General features: G+C 40.7%; 1 protein-coding gene across 3 annotated transcripts in view; it reads left to right on the top strand.

The window, feature by feature from the left end:
- Positions 1-25,027, top strand: part of LOC126284385 (protein rhomboid-like) — a 113,840-nt gene that overhangs the window by 17,865 nt on the left and 70,948 nt on the right. For all 3 annotated transcript variants that reach the window (XR_007551475.1, XM_049983271.1, XM_049983272.1), the window contains 3 exons: positions 2,474-2,677; positions 22,677-22,865; positions 23,546-23,698. Coding sequence is in view for 2 of the 3 variants with exons in the window: in XM_049983271.1 (XP_049839228.1) it covers positions 2,594-2,677; positions 22,677-22,865; positions 23,546-23,698 (426 nt within the window). In the remaining variant the exon portion in view is untranslated. The remainder of the gene's footprint in view (positions 1-2,473; positions 2,678-22,676; positions 22,866-23,545; positions 23,699-25,027) is intronic.

Raw genomic sequence — 25,027 nt, 5'->3', positions numbered from 1 at the left:
GTGGACTCTCTTGGCACGCTCCCCAAACAACTCACATTTCCATCTAGTGCCACCTATCTGCAGTCCCCATCCATGTTCTTTATGCTCACTAATTTTAGATTCCCATTGGAGGTCTAACATAAATGTGGATCTGTACTGAAGGTTTTGGATTCATTGCCCATTAAGGTGAACCAATTATGTGAATGTGTGGTGTCTATTCTTTCAAACGAATGGGCACCATGCATTCATATAACTGATTCACCTTGATGAAAAATATCTGAAATGACAGACACCACACATTCATATAATTGATTCTCTTCTATGGGACATCACCAAAAAAAAATGACACCATGCGTTCATATAACAGATTCACCTTAATGGCCAATGAATACACAACCTTCAGTGCTGTTGCACATTTATGACCGACCTCCAACAAGAACCTAAAACTAACAAGCATGGATGACATGGACAGGGACAGTGGATATGGGCTCTATAAGAGAATGTGAGTTGGCCAGGGAGCATGCTGAGATAGTCCATGTATTTGCAATAAACAATGTCTGTTGGTGGCATTGTGGTTACTGCGACTACATAGTAAGCAGGAAATCCTGGATTTGAGTCCCAGTCTGGCACAAATTTCCACTCATTACTGCTGATTCCACATAAAATCCCAATGCAGCTGATATCATTAGTTCCTTCGCTTTCCTTTCCTTTCTCCCCCTCTTCACCTTCAATTTACATAATATGTACTACAGCTGTGGATTTCACAAGATGTCTGTTCTTTTGGACATGCCTGAAAGAACATACACTATGCATTTGTATAAACTGTTACTGTTTACTCCTGCAATACAAAGTAATTTTCATATAGACTTTGCCTCCTAGTCTAAGGTATGGTGTAATCTTATGTGCTCTGGTGAAAAGGCATTCAGCAAGATTCCATAAAGCAAGTACTTGCAAATCCCCATCAATTCAAAAGAAAATTTAAAAATTCTGTATACTAAATAAATAAGGAAGATTGGGATTTAACAACTCATTAATGTCTTTAAGATGGATGAGGGTGGGAGGAGAGGGTCATGTCCTTTTCAAAGGAGTCATTGCAGCATTTGCCATAAGTGAATTCAATAAACCAAAGAAATCATGATACCTGGATGGCCAAAAGGGGATTCAAACTGCCATACTTCTGAATGCCAGTCCAGTGTTTTATTTCTGCATCACTTCACTCCATACCTCAATAACCAATCCTATAAATTATCTATTTACCTAGATTCAAGCACTGAAAGTAGCTGTTAGCTACAGGGGAAGTAGCAGTCTTAATTGTAAACCTGTTGTACAAGTACTAATATAAACAAGCCTATTTTGTCACCTAATGTAGGTAATTGCCTTCCTTGAAAGCTACCAATGTAATAAAATAAATACTAACAAAAATAGTCAATTTCTGAAATGTAATTGGTTAGACAAAAAATCTACTCATTAAGCAGCAGCCGGAAAACATACATATTGTAGGTATTATGTATGCAAGCTTTCAGAGCCAGTGGCTCCTTTTCTGGCAGAAGGGTTGAAGAGGAAGGAGGAGTGGTGAAGAAAAAGAGCTGGTGAGATTTAGGAAAATGGGCAGAGTTTGGAAAAGTCACCCACATCCCTGGGTCAGGGGAGACTTACTGGACAGGTTGGGAAGGAAAGACTGGTTTTTCCTTCTCGTCCTATCTGTTAAGTCCCTCCTGACCCAGAGTTCTGAGTGACTTTTCCTAAACCTCACCAGTCCTTTTCCTTCAGTCCTCCTCCTTTCTCTTCAACTCTCTTGTCAGAAGACGGAGCCATGGGATCCAAATGCTCAAATGTGTAATACCTTTTATATGTCTGTTTTCCTGTTGTTGCTTGGTGAGTAGATTTTTTATATATCCCATTACATTAAATTTTCAAATAAATACTAAGCTGTCAATAGGTGATGAACAGCAACTATTGATATAACTACAGAAGTAGCAGCTTCTTTTCTAGCAGTGGCTTTCATTATAATACTCTTGGTTAAATGTAGATGGTACAAACAGTATTATGCAGTACAGTGATAGTTCATTGTTAATATAGTGTACACATTACATTTCCAAGAGTTACTCCTCTTTTATTAATTTATTTATTGACATGGTCCTTAAAGGTTCTTATTCTTGATGAGATCTAAAGAAAATGATGACAAATGGTTGAATATCTTTTTGATATTTTTGAGATTTCCACAATTTATGCAAACCATTACATAATATTAAATTGCAGAACCCCATGTACTCACACATATATTTTGTATGAAACAGCTGTGATAATAATTTTCTCTTACATCCTATCACTTATGCTGTCCTTCATTCATAACAACAAACAGATGTATTAAGTTTAGAGAAGAGCTTGTGGCTATGTTAATGAGGAAAACCATATTTGTGTACTTAAATCTTTTATACTTTAGTAATTGTTTTCATATACATTCAGCAGTCATCTACTATATGTTTCTTTGCAGAGATTTGACATGGAATCATATCACAGAATAACTGCATGACACAGAAAGTCAAACTGCTTTATGTTTATATGCATAAGCTTTGAAAATTTTATATATAAAATTTAGAGCAGAAGCAAAAAAATGTCAGAATCTGTTCAGTATTCTGCAGTAGGAAGTGGAGAGGGAAGAATACGAATTTACAGACAACAATCTTCAGTTGATGTGGTATGTACACTTTCAAATAAAGTAACACTGTTTGCAAATTTTTCTCTAGCTTTCTTCCACACTGCCATAAAAATCATGCAAAGCCAAAGAGGCCCATTTTTCCTCTTTTTATGTTACCATTTATGTCCTTTTCATTACATATCCATGACCTGTTTTTGATTTAGAAATTAGCGTATATCTTTCTTTATACATAAGTATTATGTATCTTGTTTTATGATGTGTTCTACATCCATGAGAATCTCCTCAGTTCAAATCTATGGAGCAAAAAATAAATCTAATCTAGCCTAATGAGAAAATAGTAAAGAGTAAATGTGATAAATGTTGGAACTGTTGCAGAAAAAAAGGCTATGCACTCATATTAATGACAGTTTAATTCAAATGCTTACATATAGCAAGCTTGTAAGTAAAAAGCTTACAGATTTAATGTTGCCATGTTCTCTTTGCATTTTTAATCATGTGGAGTTTTTAAATTCTCATTCTAGAATTATCATAAATGTGTGCTTAGAACTGAAATAATGATGTTTGGGAACATTATAAACAGCAATGAGGTTTTAAAATTAAATAAATCATGGGATCTGGCACTCAGTTTACTAACATCTCAACAACACAATAACAACAAAGGTGCAGAAAAATTAATGCATATCAAAGGACATAATAGGCATTAGGAGCCAGACTGAGTTAAAATTGTGGGTGTCATACCACTAATACTTCATGGTGGCTGAATTCCAGGCAGTGAGCACATACATATGACCATCAATTACACCAGCTGAAGAATATTGCCATGGCATCCGGTACAGTTGTTTATAGTGAGAAAGTGAACAAAAGTTATAGTTGTGTGGTGAAAAACGGAATGTACGTAAATTATAACAGTGAAATAGTGAAGCTAAATGAACATGTATCAAGCCTGCAATTAATTGTAGATGTACTAAGGCGGAACATTGCGCATTTAGAAAATGAAAATGCCAAACTGAAAAAGGCACGTAATATCCTGATCGCCAAAGCAAGTAAAACACGGAACTGGGAGCACAGGACTAGCATGATCACGAAAGAAAGAAGCAAAAAGGTGATAAATACAACGAATGGAACAAACTGCGGCAATAAAAGCAGTTTCAGTGTCCTACCTACAATAAATGAGTGCTCTGAAGTGGATATAGGCCTACAGGCAGAAACAACAAGGCAACATATGTTTACTAGGCCAAAAAGGGTTGGTCGTGTGAAACCCAGTGACTATAGAATTCCTGTGGTAACAAAAAACCGTTTTCATGCACTAGATTCAGATATAAATGTGGAATCCACGGAAAACTGTGATGACAACAACATGCCGAATCTATATAGTGACAAGCACATGAGCAGAAACTTCCACAATAAACGTGAAGACAAACTCAAAGTGAAAATATTCTCTGATAGCCATGGATGTGAGATCGCAAAAATACTACGTTACAGTCATTGTATACAAGCAACTAGTATTGTGAAACCAGGAGCACCGATCCAAGAACTCATTAGAAACATAGAAACTGAAAATGATCGTCATATTGTCGTCACAGCTGGAACCAATAATGTATATAAAAACGACCTCCACAGTGCAACACGAAACCTTAACGCAATACTAAATTCAACACAAGAGAAATCAGTTTTTGTCATCGGAATTCCACATAAGCATGACCTTTCGGAATGGTCATGTGTGAACATGGAAATCATAAAAGCAAACAAGCAATACTCAAAGATTTGCAGGGCCTACCAAAATGCATATTTTATAAGTATCGACTCCTTGGAAAGAGACTGTTACATGAGACATGGCATGTGCCTTAATAACAGAGGCAAGAAGATTCTGTGCCAAAACATCAGCATGATACTGAAAGCATCTGACAACCAAGAAGTAATTGCTGCTCTTCCTGCTCCTTGCTTGACACAAGCAGAGCCTGAAGAAATAGTTACTTCTATTGCAGTAGTAGAAGTAGAGGTGGAAGCAGCAATTGTACCTACACACATAACAAACGCTGCAGCAGCAGTGCCTACCACACTTCATCTACAGGATCAACAGCAGCAGAAGATGAAGCAACATCCAAATCTCCACTGTCACCAGTTACCACAACAATGCCTACAGCAGCAGCAGCAGCAGTACCTATCACTCTTCACCAGCAAGATTCAACAGCAGCAGAAGAAGGAGCATTCACCATATCTCCTCAGTCACCAGATGCCACAACAGTGCCTCCATACACCATAACAGTAGTTCCATCAATTCCTGTAGTAGCAGTCTCATCTACAATATCATCACAAGGAGGGAAGAGTAGGCATACAACAGTAGATGTGCTACCACTCCGAGTGAACAATTTTTTAGTAAAAGGCAACAAGAGGCAGAAATCCAAAAGATAAGCCATGAAAAAGGTTTTAAAACCAATTACCATAGTGTTCAGTGTGTTAGCAATAAGAGCATGGATCTTAAAATATGTTACCTTAACGTTCAAGGACTGAAAGATAAAGAACTTATCATAAATGAGTTTGGTCTTGATAACCAGTTTGATATTTTTTGTCTGAGTGAACACTGGGCTAATGAGAATGAACTTGCAGTTCCCAAATTTGACAATTTTAGTATAGTAAATAGCTACTGCAGGAAAGAGCACATTAGAGGTGGTGTGGCAATTTATTCCAACCAGTCACTCAATTGTACAATAACCAAACTAGACCTAAATTCCTTGTGTGATGAACATCACTTTGAAGTTACGGGTATAATCATTAATAGTCATAAGCTAATAGTAGTATCCTTGTACAGATCACCAAAGGGAAGCATTAACATATTTTTAGAAAAAATGGACATGCTATTGAGTGAATTAAGTAATATTAAATGGCTACACTATGATATTGCAATAGGAGGCGATTTGAATGCTGATTTTGATGTTACTAAATGTAAGGGTAGTGTTGCAGATCCGGAAAACTTACTAAGACAATACAATTTACATCATGTTAATAACAGGCCCACAAGAAACAAAGCATGTTTAGATAACATCTTTGTAAACTTCAAGACCACTGAAAACACATGCAAAGTTGCAGTGTTCCCATTCTCTGACCATGACTCCGTATCTCTAAATTATGCAAGTAAAATTCCCTTCAATAGGAGCAATGCAAACATACCTATCCCAGCAGTTGTGATTACCAGACCCATAACTGAGGATAAAATTAACACATTTTGTAATTTCCTTGCTGACAGAGACTGGTTTGGCCATTGTAGTGTAGATGGACATTACACATCAAGTAATGACCTGCAAGCCAAAATAATATTTGATAGATTTTTTAATGCATTCTTGACCCTATTTAACTATAGTATTCCCAGAAAGAAAATCAAAATAATGTACAGCAGCCACAAATCCAGATCTCAAAACAGACAAAATATATGGTACACTAAACAGCTGACAGATCTAAAGAAACAAGTTTTGTTACTGTACAACATGTACAATAGTATGAAGTCTGACTGTGCCAAATCAGCCTATGTGGAATGCAGGAATGAATACTAAAAAGCCATCCTGCAAGCCAAAAAACCTACAATGCCAACAGCATACATAATTCCACCAATAAATGCAAAACCAATTGGAAAGTAATTAACAGTGCTGCCACAGATACTAAAAAATACAAAATTAATATCCCACCACAAACACTCAATGAGTTTTTTCATTAATTCAGTGAAAGAAATAGGAGACGCAATTATCAAACCAGACATTACTCCATCAGAGTTACTCTCCCAAAATTGGGGTAGACAGTCACTAAATACAAGCATGCTAACCTTCTCCAAAGTAATACCTAGATATGTACAAGGGGTCATAAAACAACTGAAATCATCTGATACCTTAGATATATATGGCATATCATGCAACCTGCTAAAAAAAAGTGTGCGATTGCATTCTGTACCCTTTAACCCATTGCATAAACAAGTGCTTACTTGAGGGATATTTTCCTGATAAGTTAAAACTGTCTAGTGTCGTTCCAGTATACAAAAAGGGAGATACAGACTCTCCATCTAGTTACAGGCATTCTCCAAGGTAATAGAATGCATCATGTACCAACAATTATCATCTCACTTTGAGAATCTAGGAATAATTAATGCTACACAATACAAGTTTAGGAAGAATCTGTCAACCATTGATGCAATCAACACGGTAGTCAGTTGCATCCTCAAAGTTTTTGAGAACAAAGTCTTTGCTCAGGTCTCATTCTGTGATCTAAGCAAGGCCTTCGACTGTGTTGAGCACACACCACTACTAGAGAAACTAGAATTCTACGGCATCAAAGGAAACAGTCTCAGACTATTAAAAGCTTATCTCAACAACCATAAACAGGTAGTTTGTGTTGGTAAGAAAATGTCAAACATAGAAAATGTTAAAGTAGGTATGCCTCAGGGATCTGTACTGGGGCCCTTCCTGTTTCTGATAATGATCAATGACCTTTCCTCATTTATTAGATCCACCACTGTATTGTATGCAGATGATACGACTTTTCTTCAAAGCAGTAACAATCTTAATGATCTTAAAACCTGTGCTGAAAATACACTCACTCATGCAGCATATTGGTTCAGAGCAAATAGTTTCCTGCTAAATGGAAATAAAACTCAGCAGATAATCTTCACTCTAAGAGACAAGCGACTATCTGATGACCCTAGTTCTGTTAAAGTCCTGGGAGTTTATTTAGACGAAAAGTTATCCTGGGGCCAACATGTAAACTATGTTAGTAGTAAGCTATCTAGAGTAATTTATTTATTAAGACAACTCAGAAATTGTGTACCTGAAACATACATCAGATCACCTTATTTTGCATTTTTCCAAAGTATAATATCCTGTGGCATTATCTTGTGGGGTAACTGTAGTCATATACATGACATCCTATTATTGCAGAAGAAAGCCATTAGGATAATTACAAATTCTTCACATAAGGCTCACTGCAAAACCTAATTTACTAAACAAAAAATTATGACTGTAATAAACCTCTATATATACAATGTCTTAATCTTTACAAAGAAGAACCTACAAGATGTGATACGTAGAGAAAATGTACATTGTTACAACACAAGAAGCATCAAACACACATATACACACCTTACCACAGACTATCAAAATCAATAAATAGCTATGAAGTCACAGGGCACAAACTATTTAATAAGCTGCCACATGCCATACAGAATCTTCCTGAACATACATTCAAGGAAAGACTACATGAATGGTTTATTGCCCACCCCTTCTATGATATCAATGAATTCTTGAACTGTAAAATGAAGTAATCCAACAGATGACCCACTGTACATTTATTGTAATATAAACTAAAAAATTTCAGTAGTCAATACCTTATCACAGTGTATTATAAATTGTAACTTCATTTGACATTGTCAATTGCTGTAATGGCCTAAAGACAATAAAATCTTTATTATTATTATTATTATTATTATTATTATGACTATGTCATTCACCAAGACACAAAATCAGAATCACTGAAAAAACAATGTGACCTTCTATAAGCTCCAAACACTCTGGAATATTGCCTGCAGTAGCAATGTGAAGGATATATCACTGGAATGTCTGTTGCTTAAAGCCAACTTCTTTTGGTGATATGTCAGACTGTTAGATCTTTTGCTACAGCAAGTAACAGGGAAGATAAAGGAGCAATATTTCTTGGTAATTTTAATACAGCTTAACTCCTCTTTTGTGATGCTGATATTGGATTCCTCACATGCATTTTAATGTAATTCTTGTAGTGAACTTTCCTGTCAAAGCCACTGCCAGTTTCAGAGCATTAATTGACAATATCTTTATAGGTAGTTGTAAGATGAACGACATTACTGTCAGCCAAGTTATAAATGGCCTTTCTGATCAATACACCATATATTTTTACTGTTATTACTCACAGTGCATTTCGGGTCACAATAGAATCCCTGGCAAACTAAGTTTTACGAAACCTACTCTAAAGTTTTGGCAACAGCAAAAAAACAAATTTTGTATATAATGTAGATGCAGATAATTTGGATACCAGAATCAAAATTATAATAATTTATTGTATTTGACTTTATGGTCCTCTTTCATGATCTTTTGCACAAAACACAATGAGATAAGAACTAGTAAGTTGAGAAATGATATTTTGTATACAAATTTAAATAGTATGAAATTACTTACAGTTATACAATTTTATGTTATGTAGACCTATTTTCTCAATGTTCTTTACATACACACAAATACCAGAAAAGATTTGTAATTTCTTCTTCAATGAAAAGTAAATTTTACATAGTGAGTCTCTGAATTCCACAGTTATTATGTAGTTTATCAAACGGATTATAAATCACACTCTGGAGATGCACATGCCAAGTAATTGCAGCTTAATAAAAAAATTTGGAAAATTCGGAAATGCAAAAACTGTTGCACTCTTGGTTCAAAAGAGAATGAGAAAATACTGACAGGCAAAAGTTAGTAGAGATTTGTGCATTTGTAAAAAGATTAATGTGTGAGGCGTACAACAACTACCACTGTCATACCATTGAAAATGATCTAGTTGAGAACCCAAGAAAATTCTGGCCCTACATAGAAACTCCAAATGGATTGAAGACTTCTGTTCAGTCACTTGTTGACCAATCTTATGTGGCTGTGGAAGACAGCAAAAGGAAAGCTGAAGTTTTAAATTTTGTATTTAAGAAATAATTCACACAGGAGGATTGTACAAACACTGCTGCATGAGCATCATCTAGACTATCATACAGAGGACATAGTAACAGGCATCCTTAATGTAGGGAATCAACTGAAAGAGTTGAAAACAAAGGAGTCACCAGGTCTGCATGGAATCCCAATTCAGTTTTGCAAAAGTACTCCACAGATTGGCCTCTTACTTAGCTTGCATTTATTGCAAATATTTCGCCTAGTGAAAATTCTCATGTTACTGGAAAAAGTGCAGGTGACTCCTGTATATAATAATGGTAAAAGAACTAATCTGCAGAATTACAGACCAATATCTTTATCGGTTTGCTGCAGAATTCTTGGACATACGATGATTTCAAAGATAATATAGCTCTTTGAGACAGAGAAGCTACTGTCCACAAATCAGCATGGTTTTAGAAAACATCAGTCTTGCAAAACTCAGCCTGCCCTTCTCTCGCATGATATCCTGAGAATGATGGGTGAAAGGCAGAGTCCATATCCCAAAGATTTGCAAAAAGTGTTTGAAATGGTGCCGCACTGTAGACAGTTAACAAAGGTATGGGCATATGTAATAGGTTCCCAGATATGTGAAGGGCTTGAATACTTCTTAAGCAATAGGCTCCAGTACATTCTTCTTGAAGGTGATTGTTCATCAGAGACAAGGCTAGCATCAGGAGTGTCCAAGGAATGTGTAGGAGTGCTACTATTATTCTCTACATCTGTTGGATAGGATGAGCAACAATCTGTAGCTGTTAGTAGATGATGTTGTGGTGCACTGGAAGCTGTCTTCATTGAGTGACTGTAGGAGGATACAAGATGACATAGACAAAATTTCTATTTGGTGTGATGAATGGCAGCTAGCTCTAAATCTTGAAAATCTAAGTTAATCCAGATGAGTAGGAAAAACAATCCCATGAAGTTCAATTGCAGCATTAGTAGTGCACTAATTGACACAATCAGTTCAATTAAGTATCTAAGCCTAATGTTGCAAAGTGATATTAAATAGACTGAGCAATTAAGAATTATTGTGGGGAAGGCAAATTGTCAGCTTTGGTTTAGTGGGGAGTTTAAGCAAAGTGTGGTTCATTTATAAAGGAAACGACACATAGAACACTTGACTGACCAATTCTTGTGTACTGCTTGAGCATTTGAGATCCCAACCAGGTCAGATTAAAGGAAGACATCAAAGCAATTCAAAGGTGGCCAGTTAGATTTGTTACTGGAATGTCCGATCAACAAACAAGTATTATGGAGATGTTCTGAGAACTCAAATGGAAAACCAGGGAGGGAAGGAGACATAATTTTGATGAATGCTATTGAGAAAATTTAGACTCTCAGCATTTGAAACCAACTGCAGAGTGTTCCTACTGCCATTGATGTACATTTTGTGTAAGGACAACAAACATAAGATAAGAGAAATTAGGGCTTGTATGGATGCATATAGACAATAATTTTTCCCTTGCTCTATTTGTGTGTGGGACAGGAAGGGACATGACTAGTAGTGGTCCAAAATACACTCTGCCACACATTGTACTGTGGCATGTAGAGTATATATGTAGAGGTAGATGTAGATGCAATTTCCATATTTTTGGCGGCCAGAAGAAAGGTTTTTGTGGCCATTGATTTGCTTCAGATGAAAAGGTGCACACCTAGGTACAGTCATGGTTACACAGACAAACACAAGACATTGACCATTATGCCTCTAGTGGTATAAATGTATTAACAGTTATGCTGATTACTTTTTAAATTATAAACAGTTTTAATTGAATCAACTATGGGTTCTTAATAAAACATTGTAAATTAACTAAAGAAACACTGTTTTTTTGCCTTGTTTCACAAACTTTATTATTGTTTCTGCACAACCTAGGTTTCAGGTTATAAGCCCATTTTCAAGTATGTACTTGAAAATGGGCTTATAACCTGAAAGCTAGGTTGTGCAGTAACAATAATAACATTTGTGAAACAAAGCAAAGAACAGTGTTTGTTTGGATAATAAACTGTTGTGATAGTGCCACGACACTTAACAGTGCCGCCACGACAGTATGCACAAACGGCGATAGAGGCGCTCCGCAAATCGGCTTAGCGCGGGAGCGCCACCTAGCTACGAACGGCGCTGGCCGCATGTCACGGCATGGCAGTCGAATACTAGAGACTGAGTTGTAATCATGTGATCAGCTATTGTTTCTAAGAGAGAGTGTGAATAACCACGCAATTATTGTGATTAAAGGTTATAACACTTTTTGGCGACGAGGTAAGGATATTTTCACTGCGTTGTGGATTTGCGTGTTCGTGACGGGGCAGACATGGAACAGCTTATGCAAGCACTCATTGAACAACAAACACAGCTGATGGCTACTATTCAGGCTCAACAAACACAGCTGATGGCAGCAATTCAGGCGGTTTTGACGTTGCTTACTCATTGTCTGTCTTCCTCTTCTCCGCCTCCATTCCCTCCTTACGACGAGGCCGCTGAAGACTGGGAGGATTATGAGAAGCGTTTGCGGCAACACTTCTTGGCTTTCGGCGTTGTTGACGCTCCTATGTGTAAGTTGTTATTTCTATCTTGGATTTCCCCTCGAGTCTATCAGCTGCTATCTCAGTTAGCCCCTCTGCGGGAACCTGCCTCCCTGTCCTTCCAAGAAATGTGTGACTTATTGTCTGACTATTATCGAAAAAACACCCACGTCGTTGCCGCCCGCGTGACGTTCTACCAGTGTCGTAAACAGCCCCATCAATCTTACCGGACTTGGGCGGCGGAACTACACGGTCTGAGTAGGAAATGTCAGTTTGTCACGGACACACATCACGAGTCTTATGCTGACTCAATGGTTAGGGATGCTATTCTACGGCTTGCTCCTGATAAAGAAGTTCGGCAACGTGCCCTCCAACTGCCAAACCCATCGTTGTTGGAAGTTCTAAGCATCGCTCAATCCTTTGAAGTGTCTTACGCTGCTGGCGCGCAAATCGACGCATGGTGTGATGTAGGCGCTGTACAGTCAACGCTCGACACGGGCAATATGCCTGTTTCACAGGAGAACGACGATGTGGCGGCGGTTCACTCACGTCAACAACGTCGCGTTGGGCCGCAACGCTCGCAGCGAAACCAGCAACCACAGAAGCCGGTTCGTTCCGCACTTCCTTCTTGCCCCCGTTGTTTCGTACAGCATGACAGGGCAGCGTGTCCAAAACGTTGGGCCACGTGTAATTCATGTAGGAAAAAAGGCCACATTGCTTCTATGTGTCAGTCCCATAAAGTTCCTGTCGACGAGGACGAGGTGTCGGACATGGATGTTCACTGTGTGCTTTCTCAAACAAATAAGCTGTTTGTTACTGTTCGTGTTCTGAATAAAGACATCCGCATGCAAGTGGACACTGGCTCTGCAGTAACTCTCCTCCTTTGTCTCCAGTTGCGCAAAATCTGAGGACTTATAATAAACAGAAAATTCCTATCATGGGCCAGTTTGATGCTTCCACTGCCTACAAGTCTGTTGTTCGGCCCCTCACGTTTTATGTGGTGGATCATGCGGGCACTGAAAACCTGTTCGGTTATGATGCTTTCCAGTTGTTCGGGTTCTCCATTGATGATGATGTGCACCTCATATCTGAGGATATTCCGTATCAACAGCTGGATGGATTGTGTTCTGAATTTTCGTCCGTGTTCTCTGCTGGTCTGGGTTGTGCCAAGGATTTTAAAGCCCACATTACTCTTAAACCTACGGCTCGCCCTAAGTGTTTCCGGGCACGCCCTATTCCGGTGGCGTTGCGTGCACCTGTCAAGGCTGAGCTAGACAGGTTAACAGCTTCAGGGATTCTCCTTCCGGTTACCTTCAGCGAATGGGCATCGCCGATCATGGTGGTTTCTAAACCAAACGGGAGTCTGCGATTGTGTGGTGACTTTAAAGCCACCGTCAACGCTCAAAGCCTCATTGACACTTATCCTCTTCCCCGTCCTGAGGAGTTGTTTACCAAGCTCGCTGGGGGCCAGTTCTTTTCCAAACTTGACTTATCGGAGGCGTACCATCAGTTGCCGTTGGACGCTACTTCCAAGGAATTTCTCGTTATCAACACTCCTTGTGGGTTGTATCAGTACCAGTGATTACCATTTGGCGTCGCTAGCGCACCGGCCATTTTTCAGCGGTTTTTGGAACAGCTCACGGCTTCCGTTCCCGGCTGCAAAAACTATCTGGATGACATTGTTGTCACGGGAGCCTCCACTGAGAAGCACCTTCGTAATTTACGTTCACTGTTTCGGGTTTTGCATTCGGCTGGGTTGAGGTGCAATCTGGACAAGTCACAGTTCTTCCAACCCTCCATTGAGTAGCTTGGTTTCCACTTGTCCCGTGAGGGTATACGTCCTCTCCGTCAGCACGTTGCGGCCATTAACGCTCTACCCCGGCCGTCTACGGTCAAAGAACTTCAGGCGTTTCTAGGCAAGATTGCTTATTATCACAAATTCATTCCATCCGCAGCAGCGGTAGCTTATCCTCTGCATCAGCTGTTACGCAAAAACGTCCCCTTCTGTTGGTCCGACAGGTGTGAGCAGGCTTTTGTCCGCCTGAAGGCTCATTTGCAGTCGGCGCCTTGTCTTGCCACATTCCGTCCAGGTCAGCACTTGGTTCTGGCGACTGACGCATCACAGTATGGCCTAGGGGCTGTTCTCGCCCATCGGTATGAGGATGGGTCAGAACGACCCATCGCCTATGCTTCCAAGACCCTCAACGAGGCGCAACTGTGTTACTCTCAAATCGAAAAGGAGGCGCTCGCTATCATTTATGCTCTAAAAAAGTTCAGCGTTTTTTTGTATGATTCTAAGTTTCACCTCATCACCGACCTCAAACCGCTGGTCTCTCTGTTCAGCCCATCGGCATCACTTCCAGATAAGGCGACTCACCACCTGCAACGTTGGGCCTTATACTTGTCTCGTTTTCATTATGAGATTCACTATCACCCCACGGCCCAGCACGCCAACACTAATGCATTGTCGTGATTGCCGATGTGCCCCGACCCTGTTTTCGATCGTGATGAACTCCTGTGTTTCCACATTGATGAGGAAGAACGTCGTGCGGTCGAGGGCTTTCCACTTACAGGTTCGCAGGTCGCGTCGGCTACTGCGCGGGACCCAGTCCTGCGTCGGGTGATTGGTTTTGTTCAACGAGGTTGGCCGGACAGGACCAAGGGCCGGGCATCAGATCCCCTTCGCAACTACCATGCCTTGCGCCTTCATCTGTCTGTTCGTGATGGTGTTGTTCTTCTGGCCATGGATGGCGCATCTCCATGGGTCATGGTGCCAGCCTCTCTTCGCAAAGAAGTTCTCAAACTGTTGCACGAAGGCCATTGGGGTATTTGTCGGACTAAGTCCCTGGCCCGCAGGCACGTTTATTGGCCCGGTATTGATTCGGACATTGCCCATATGGTTGCTGTGTGTGGCCAGTGTGCTCAACAACTGGCGGCACCTCGTACAATGCCCTCTCCATGGCCTGATCCAGCTCAGCCATGGGAACGGGTGCACACCGACTTTGCTGGTCCCTTCCTCGGTACTTATTGGCTACTGTTGATTGATGCCTTCTCGAAGTTTCCGTTTGTTGTTAGATGTCCGTAACCCATCACTGCGGCGACGACGCTGGCTTTGTCCAAAATCTTTGCGCTAGAAGGTCTTCCATCCATGATCGTCATGGACAATGGCCCTCAGTTCTCTTCGCAGTCCTTCCGTGATTTTTGTACTGGACAAGGGATTCATCATGTTACAGCACCTCCCTTCCCTCCGCAATCGAATGGGGAGGTCAAGCGCCTTGTCCACACTTTCAAATACCAGATGAAAAAATTCCTTAGTGATTTTTCCACAGATGACGCCCTGATGCAATTTCTGAGTTCTTATCGCTTCACGCCTCTGGGTGATCGCAGCCCTGCTGAACTCTTGCATGGCCGCCAACCGTGCACTCTACTGCACCTGCTTCACCCTGTCAGGCCTTGAACTGTGTCCCCTAGTGCGGGAAAATACACGGTGGGCGCCGACGTGTGGGCACGAGGGTATGGATCTCGCCCTAAATGGATTCCAGGGGTGGTCAAGGGTCTTCGCGGCCACCGGTTTTGTGAAATCCATATGGGCGACGGCACGGTTGTTCGCTATTACGACCAGATGCACCCACGAGTGGTGGCCACGCCGGTGCCACCGCCGCATCCTTCGCCTCCACCAGCCTGAGATGCCAGTCCTGCTGCTGCTGCCAATCTACCGTCCGTGTTGATGCAGCCGATGTCACTGCCGCTTCCGAGTATGCTGGAACCGGACCCAGTCGCGACGCCGCCTTCTCCGGGACCCATCTCGCTGGAGCACACTCCCAGGTCCATGACACCTATGGATGCTTCTTCAAAGTTTTCACCTATCATCTCATCGAGGAGGCACGTTCCACGCACGAGCTTCTGTCCTGGACATTTTCAACCATACTCTCGTGTCTCTGCGCGGGATCTCCTCGGGGCCTCACAAGAGGCCATGGATGTCTCCGCTCTGTCCATGTCTCCAAGGAAGTGAGTGTTTTTTTTTCAAGGGGGGAAAAGTGTTGTGATAGTGCCACGACATTTAACAGTGCCGCCATGACAGTACGCACAAACGGCGATAGAGGCGCTCCGCAAATCGGCTTAGCGCGGGAGCGCCACCTAGCTACGAACGGCGTCGGCCGCATGTCACGGCACGGCAGTCGAATATGAGAGACTGAGTTGTAATCATGTGATCAGCTATTGTTTCTAAGAGAGAGTGTGAATATCCACGCAATTATTGTGATTAAAGGTTATAACATAAACAGTTTACTTACTTTTTTCCATCTGTTTCATTTCCATTCGACGGACCCTTATATATTCAATCTGAAACCTTTCTGTGTCCCCACAGGTCTTCCAAATATACAAACTTCTTATATTATTCTTAAACAAAGTGCTTATGATAATAAAATAATGCTATGTGCAAAATTTTACCAGATACCTATCTCTTTCATTCCTCTTCCCCTGTCAACGTTCTTCTAATGTTTTTCTTCTCCGCTTTTTTATACTATCAAACTCCCGTCACCAGTCTCCATCAAGTTTTCATATCCTTTAATTATCTGAATAATTTCATTTATCTCATCATATTTCCTTTCAATCTCTTTTTCATCTGCTGAGCTATTTTGCATAAACCTGTACCATTGTGACGGTTGTTGGCTTACCATCTTCTCAGCAAAAAATAATGCATTCACTATGTTTTTCATAGTAGCTTACCCACATTACTATTTACTTATTCATTATTAGGCCCTCTGTTGCATTACCTGTGTCGATAGGTCACATTGGTCACACAAATTACAATCTTTGGAACTTTAACTGCTCTGACGAGTCACCATGTTTAATTCAGTCTGCCTTTGTACTTCATGCAGAGTTCATGTGTATCAGTCTTTATGGTAAAATATATGTGTATATAGGAAATGTGGGAACTGTTTATTACATATATTATGATACATATCCAGAATCCCATATTGGTGAGCCTGGACAAAAAGTTCTACGTCTTCCGCCCCTTCCACACCAGTCGTATAGAATCAAGAGGTTTCACATACAATGCCATGGCTACATCACCGAACATTCTTTATGAAGATTTGGAGGCCCAGCTCTTACAATCAGGCCAACACAACCCTCCACTGTCAGTTATTTTGCAGCTAATGGACAATGATCTACGATCTTTGACGAGGATAACCTCCACTTTAGCAACTCTATAATGACCAAGTGTTATGCAGTTACCTCAAACAATGGACTCTGGTTTTGTTTAGCCGGATTACACACAACAAGTGAAAAGTGAATTGGACGATCTACTAAATAGCGTGACGATCGATCACTCATATGAAGTTCAAAGGGACAAAAATTCGCACACGTGGTTTGATCCTCTACACGCCATGACACTGGTTACAGTAGTGCCATGTGCAACACCACCATTTGTGCAAAACGCACATGCAGTAAACTATTACCAAGCTAAGCCAGCCTCACCTTCCTCACAAATGAGTAACAGACATTTTTATGCATCTAGTTCGCCAGAACAAACCATTGGATCGGCAGCCCAGTTTCACAACCATGTGGGTACAAGTGCACTCAACATAGTCTCTTCCCCTATAACATTGTACTAAGACAGTGTGATCACCAATAGGTCTCATCAGTGTTTTATGGTCCTATCATGAAGGGTGCGTGGCCAGTGTGCACGGAAAACTCTCATTGCTGCCACTTTCAGCTCCAGGCCACCCTCCTACCACCCCAGCGCCCCCCCACCAGTGGGGGCCTTGATTCCAACCATACAACTGCTTGCTCCTTCTGCAGTACCGTCTGCATCTGCCGTGCCAGCCTTCCACATCATTTCCAAGCTGAATAATGTCAGTGCTATTCCTGCAGTTTCTGGTCTAGTTTACGGGCCCTCATTATGTGCCACTCACCTGTTTGCTTCCATGGTACTGACTGTGCCTGCCATGTTGTATTTTCATGCATCTTCAGAGACATTAAAATCAGTTGTTGTTCTGAACGTATGTGCTAGTAACATTTCTACTCTGGTGATGCCGGATCTCAGCATGAACTCTTGTGCAGCGGGACCACAGGCCTTCCAAGACATGCCAAAGCCACCTTTGTCTCCACCTCCAGGCTGCCTACCCAAGCTACCTCCCCTACATGTGGACAATCCAGTTTCATGGATCGCAATGGTGGAGCACCTCTTCGAGCTGCATCAAGTGACTGATGACAAGTCCAAGTTCCTATGTTTGGTCACTCACCATTATGACCATTCGGATTTAATTTCTGATCTGCTACTTTTGCCTCCACTGCCACTGAAGTACGAGTTCACCAAGAAAATGATATTGGACCAACTTGCCTGCTCGCCACAGGAATTGATCATCAAGATTCTGTATGAGGAGCACCTGGGGGACCGCACTCCGTCACAACTTTAGTGCCACCTCAGGTTAATCGTGAGTGAATACATGATGCCAGACATCACCCTGTGGGCGGTATGGTCTACCAAATTACCTACTGACCTACAGATAAACCTACTGCCACACTCTTTTGAGTCTATGGATTCATCACTGTGTCACACTACACCTCCTGTTTACCAGCCGTCTGCAGGCAGGGGCAGGGCCCGTTCCACTTCCACACCTTTGACACCGCCAGGCAGTACTCATTCATTCTCTCCTCTTTCTGATCACTCACGAATTGCCCACGCTCCATACATCCTGGTTTTTGTCCCAGAACAGATCAACGAGGACAAGCCTCCCATGCAATCACAGTCACCTACACTGCCACACGTGGCTAATCCGTACTGTTGGTACTACAAGATTTTTGGGGCTGAGGGCAAGAAGTGCAGGTTACCTTGCCAACACCCAAACACTGACCACAGGGACTAAGTGACGCTGAGTTCTGCAGGGAACTTCACAGGCATCGCCTAACATTGCACTCCATCCACTCGTCCCCTCGGCCGAGCGGTTGTTTATACATGACAGATATTTCATCGCAGTTTGTCTACCTAATTGACACTGGTGCTGAGGTGTCTATCATACCTTGATTGTTGGCTTCTACCGACTTTTCACCAATAAAGTTTCTCCTACGATCTGTCAATGCATCAACGTTACAAACTATCAGTTCTGTGAAAGTGATGGTGCACCTATTCCCTTCTCTACATTTCCCGTGGACCTTCTACATTGCCAACATTGATGAACCAATTCTTGTCATGGATTTTTTGTACCTTTACAAGCTCTCCCCAAATGTAGTCCAGTTTTCAGTGTTACACCACTCATCTAACACTCAGATACCATGCTCCGGCACCCATTCTCCTCGTTCTGTTTCTGTCTCAACATGGGATTTAGTTTGTGAGTGTTCCACCTTTTTGGGCAAGATTGTGACCTGTGTCACTAACCTACTTTCAGAATACGACTCAGCAGTGCACCTCCGCCAGGAGAACGATGAACTGAAACAATGCATTGCTCAAAGTTACGACAAGCTCACTGTGGCCTGCACCTCGCTGTTGATTCTGCAATCTGCAGTTCCTTCACTTGATCAAACTTCACTGCCAAGCATTTATCAGGTTAGTTCAAAAAAATTCACTGCTTGTGACAATTCACATTCAGTGACCTCCGCACCACCCAAGTACCCACTATGTGCAGTGCCTCATGTTTCAAACAGTGTCTCTAATAACAGTCGCTCGTGCAGCATGACCACACCCACTATGCAGGCAGCCCAATCCACTTGTTGATAAACATTCCCCCAACATTCTCACATCATTGAGAGGTGAAGGCTAGGTTAAAAAAAGACTGAAAAATTTATGGTCTGACCTTGATTCAACCCCGTGACCTCTTGGTTTCTCAGCATGCACTTTACTGCTAGGCCATCAGATCCAGCATGTATATAGATAGTTCATCTATTGGTTTGGATTTGTAGCACATATAGAGCAGGGATGGGTGGCAAGGGAGATGCCTAGGAGGCTCCAGAGAAAGGCAGCTGCAAAGGTAACATGTTCTTTATTGAAGCATCTGCACTGTGTAACAAACCGTGTCAGTGGCTGGCGATTGAATTCTGCTGGGTCAGCTTCTCACTTACCCCACGATGCAATGTGGCTGTGGTGTGCCAGTAGCCTTGTTACATAAGCCAGCCATGTGGCTTGAGCACCAGCACCATGTACTTGACAACGCTGTATTTACTACGGCCACATGGAGTGTCCCAGCTGCAGCATGGCAGAGAATGCTCACCACATTGAGATGCCTGTCCTGTGATGATGATAGTTGGGTGGTGTGCACAGAGAGCAATCTGCTACCATCTGTGCAGGAGTCGGCTGTGCTGCTGACGTAGTGACTTCAGCTGCCAAGTCTATGTGGCAACTTATCTCATGCAGCCCCAGTGTCCTGGTAGAACTGGCAGGCTGAGAATAATTTCATTACAAAATGTCAAGTACTTATTTCTGATAGTGGCATGCTTGTTGTACACTTGTGCCACTGCAAGTCACTTATCTTAAAACAGCACTGTCACTACCAATGTGATAATCTGCCATGGCCCTTGCTGCAATGAGTCTGTGTGGTATTGCTTAGCCTACTGTGTCAGCAAGCTAAGCTTCCTCGTAATATTGTGTTGGCCTTACTGAATTATTGCAGTGATAACATCCTGTGCTTGCCTGCTGTCAGCAGTGCTACAATACAGCCCTCAAGCTCACTCTATTATTCCCATATATGGTTGGTGCACTACAAATGAGTGAGTTCATATCAAAGTATGTGAAATATATGACTATATCTTTTGATTGTATTGACTTAGAAGCTTAAATTACTTACACTTTTGGATTTTTCTTTTATTTGTATTGTGAAACCTTGCTTATTGTCAAATTTCATGATTCAATATCAATGGGAAGTATCCTGTAGTCTTTGATAAGAGAGTTTGTGAAGATTGAAATATGTGACATAAATGGCTTTACCTTTTGATTGCACTGACTTAGAAGCTTACATTTACCCACTCGTGAGGGACCGTAGATCTTAGGATGTGACATAAACTTCAAGTTGATACATGTACTGCTTATGAGAAAAAGAGGTTTTAACAATTGGACAGACCAACAGATGGAAACAAAGTGATACTGTAAGGGTTCCATTTTTACCAATTGAGGTACGGAACCCTGAGAGTGCAAAAGCAGTTCACATTTCTTAAACTTTTAAGCTTTGTACAAAGCAAGTTGAACAAATGTGAACAACACATCATTGATGCAGGGGGAAACATCATGGAACAAAATAAAATTTAATGAAAATTTTGCTAATAGAAGTCACTGTAAGTGTCTTACATAAAACAGGTCGGTACATTTGTCAGATGAATCACAATATGATGGCTGTGGTTTGAGTTGCACCTTACACCATTTGTACTGTTCAATGTGCATGACTGTACAATTTCAGCAGTCAACAGCTGTGGCACTGCTAGTTAGGTAAGCCCGTCTACCATGGCAATGTTGTACCACATCAGATAGGAAAAAAAGTCCCAATCTACAAAACTGGACGAAAAGCAAAATGACATTGGGTTTTAATTGTCCTGGTGCCAAAAACCACATAAAAAGCAAAATTACATTGGGTTTTAATTGTCCTGGAGCCAAAACTGCATAAAGAGCAAAATGACATTGCTTTCTAATTATCGTGAAACTGGCGCAAGACATGTTCAATACCCCACTCATCATTTTCTGCCACAAATTGAAATTGAGAAACAGCACATTCCATAACAGATTCGATTGTCTTGAGGATGACATTCAGAAAGAGTTGTGCAATACTTACCTTCAAATCAGATACATTCATAATTGGAGCACTGAACACATCTTTCAGATAACCTCACAGCCAGAAGTCACGTGGACTAAGATCATGTAAAACTGACAAGTAGGCTGTAGGAAAATGATGACTGATAATTCTAGCATTTCCAAAATGCCTCTGCAGCAGCTGCTTCACAGGCTGTACAATGTGCAGAATAGTGCCTCTTGCCTCAAAATGATCCTACCCTGCATCCACACTGTTGAAAGGTTGGAATGACATTGGTGTGCAAAAGAATCTCATAGAATTTATCAGTAATGTTACAGGCATGACCTGCAGAACTCATATCCTCAAAAAAATATGGCCCTACAATAAATGATGCTGTCAGCCTGCATCACACAGTCACCTCTGAAGAATGAAGTGGTGCCTATTTTGTGCATGCAGATTTTCTGTTGCTCACATTCTGCAATTCTTTGTATTGACATGTCCATGGAGAAGAAAATGGGCTTTGTCTCTATTACAGCACAATCTGTTGGTCAAAGTTTTGTAAATTTTTTTTAGTCATTACATTTACCACTGTATCAATAATAGCCAATTCAAATTTGACATAGTTCTGAGCAGTGATTATCTTTCTACAGTATTTTGAAATAGCGATTTAAATTATGGACACCCTGTACATGAGTGTGTGTGTGTGTGTGTGTGTGTGTGTGTGTGTGTGTGTGTGTGTGTGTGTGTGTGTGTGTGTGTGTGTGTGTGTGTGCGTGTGAAATCAACAGATAATCATAATTAACTTGAAACAGCCTATTATAAACATGATTATTCATAGAATTAATTTCAAGGAAATTGTTTTTGCATGTTGTTGTTTCTGATGGTGTTTGTGACAAATAGTTAAAGATTAATTTACCTACTCATATCCCTCACTGATGAAGCAAAAGGCACTTTTTAAAAAATACCTCACCAAATGGAGTAATATTTATGTGAATATATAATACTTTCATTTGACAGAATTAAAATATCTCAGTGGATGCAGTTGATTTGAGTTAAATTTTGTATTTTACTTAATTAATTAATTAATTCTCTTATTTATTTTTACAGCAATGGCGAGATGTTTTCTTTAGATACGATGAAAACAGTGATGGTAGAATATCTCTAAGTGAACTTCGAGAGCTATTGAATGATGAGTTATTTATTACGGGCATTCCAGACCATGCTGTTCGGAGGCTGATGAAATCTGCTGATCATGATGATAGTGGTTACATTGAATACAAGGAATTTATGAAAATGGTATGGGAAGGTAGAATACATTTATATTTACCAACTGTATCAGACAAATTTCTCAAGTTTTTGTGGTAAATTCTATGGGACCAAACTGCTGAGGTCATCAGTCCCTAGGCTTACACACTGCTTAATCTAACTTAAACTAACTTACGCTAAGGACAATACACACACCCATGCCCAAGGGAGGACCCGAACCTCTGACGAGGGCAGCCGCGAAAACCATGGCAAGGTGCCTCAGACCATATGGCTAACCCACACGGCTGTATCAAGCGAAAATTGATGTTATTAATGTTTATGAATTGTGTTAGACAACAACTGGCATGCTAAAATTACTTTCTTTTCTATATTTTTTTTGAAACCTCTCTTTCCTGTTGCCTGATATTTTTAAACTTCAGGTTAAATGTTAACAAGTTACTTCACTCTCTACATTACCACAGCATATAATTGAATATTTATAGTCAGCATAATGTATGAAATAGCAATGATATCTGATTCTTTTGAACATACATCTAGATTTTACACTGTACCAAATATTACTCTCTGTCCTTCCCTACTCTGCCTTTAAGTTTCTCTCTCTCTCTCTCTCTCTCTCTCTCTCTCTCTCTCTCTCTATCTCTGTAAAAAATAAGTATAGTAAATTTTGATGAATTTGAGTTGTCTGGAACTGTTTCATATCAATGTTCCAGGTGAAGTCTTCTCAGTTCCAAAGCCTGTTGAAATTTTATGTGGCCCGCTATGTTGATACCGTTGTTCCTAAGGGAGCAATGGAGGGTGCTTATGAAGAGGAATATACCTGTAAAACTTTCATAAATAGTATAGCAATCATAAGTGTAATTGAGGTAAAAAGAAGTTTTATTTGTATTTAGTATATATGTGTACCTTTTTGTAAATAAAATAGAAAGAAACTTCCACATGGGAAAAATATATTAAAAACAAAGATTCCAAGACTTACCAAGTGGGAAAGCGCCAGCAGACAGGCACAATGAACAAAACACACAAACACACACACAGAATTACTAGCTCTTGCAACCGATGGTTGCTTCTTCAGGAAAGAGGGAAGGAGAGGGAAAGACGAAAGGATGTGGGTTTTAAGGGAGAGGGTAAGGAGTCATTCCAATCCTGGGAGCGGAAAGACTTCCCTTAGGGGGAAAAAAGGACAGGTGTACACTCGCACACACACACACATATCCATCCGCACATACACAGACACAAGCATACAGGTGTACACTCGCACACACACACATATCCATCCTCACATACACAGACACAAGCAGACATATCATGGAATGACTCCTTACCCTCTCCCTTAAAACCCACATCCTTTTGTCTTTCCCTCTCCTTCCCTCTTTCCTGAAGAAGCAACCATCGGTTGCGAAAGCTAGTAATTCTGTGTGTGTGTTTGTGTGTTTTGTTCATTGTGCCTGTCTGCTGGCGCTTTCCCGCTTGGTAAGTCTTGGAATCTTTGTTTTTAATATGTGTAGCTTATTGGGAAGATCTAGCACTTATTTGAATGAAACATATTATTGGTGAAATAATGGAAGTAAATCAGACTTTCTAGCTTTAAACTGAAAGGTGGTCAATTTCACACCAACACAACATCAATAATTCCAGTCTCTGATTCCTTCTGTGATGACCTCAGTGTAGACAACTGCATTATGTCTTGCCAAGAGTTATTACTCTAAAGTAATTGATTTATTTTTATTTGGATCCATTTGACTACATTATGTACAGAGTGTGTACTTGGAATCCAGAACAAGTCATCCTAATCTAATGACTTAAAACATTTAACCTACATGTTACACTTTAAAATATGACTTGGTAAATACAATATTAATTTGGTACATACAATTACTTCTGTGTTTATATTTAGGTCTTAAAGTTTTTTAAATAATCTGCAATCAGAAAACTACAGCACAGACACACAAAACACGATGCTTCCAATAATATACCTCTAGCTGCAGTTTTATATTCAGGTATGATTGTTTGATGCAGATCTGCATGATAGTGTACCTTGCACAAACCTCTGCATAACTATTGCAACCTACATCCATTATTGAGCCTGCTTATTGCATTTAATCCTTGGTGTCTGCCTAGTATTTTTTTCTCCTACCACTCTTCCCCCCCCCCCCCCCCCTGTCCCTCACTCCCTCCTTCCCCCATTGCAAATG

Source organism: Schistocerca gregaria, chromosome 8 (genome assembly GCF_023897955.1).
Source record: "Schistocerca gregaria isolate iqSchGreg1 chromosome 8, iqSchGreg1.2, whole genome shotgun sequence".
Taxonomy (NCBI): domain Eukaryota; kingdom Metazoa; phylum Arthropoda; class Insecta; order Orthoptera; family Acrididae; genus Schistocerca; species Schistocerca gregaria.
The sequence above is the reverse complement of the archived record's forward strand: the minus strand, read 5'-3'. Positions and strand labels throughout refer to the sequence as shown.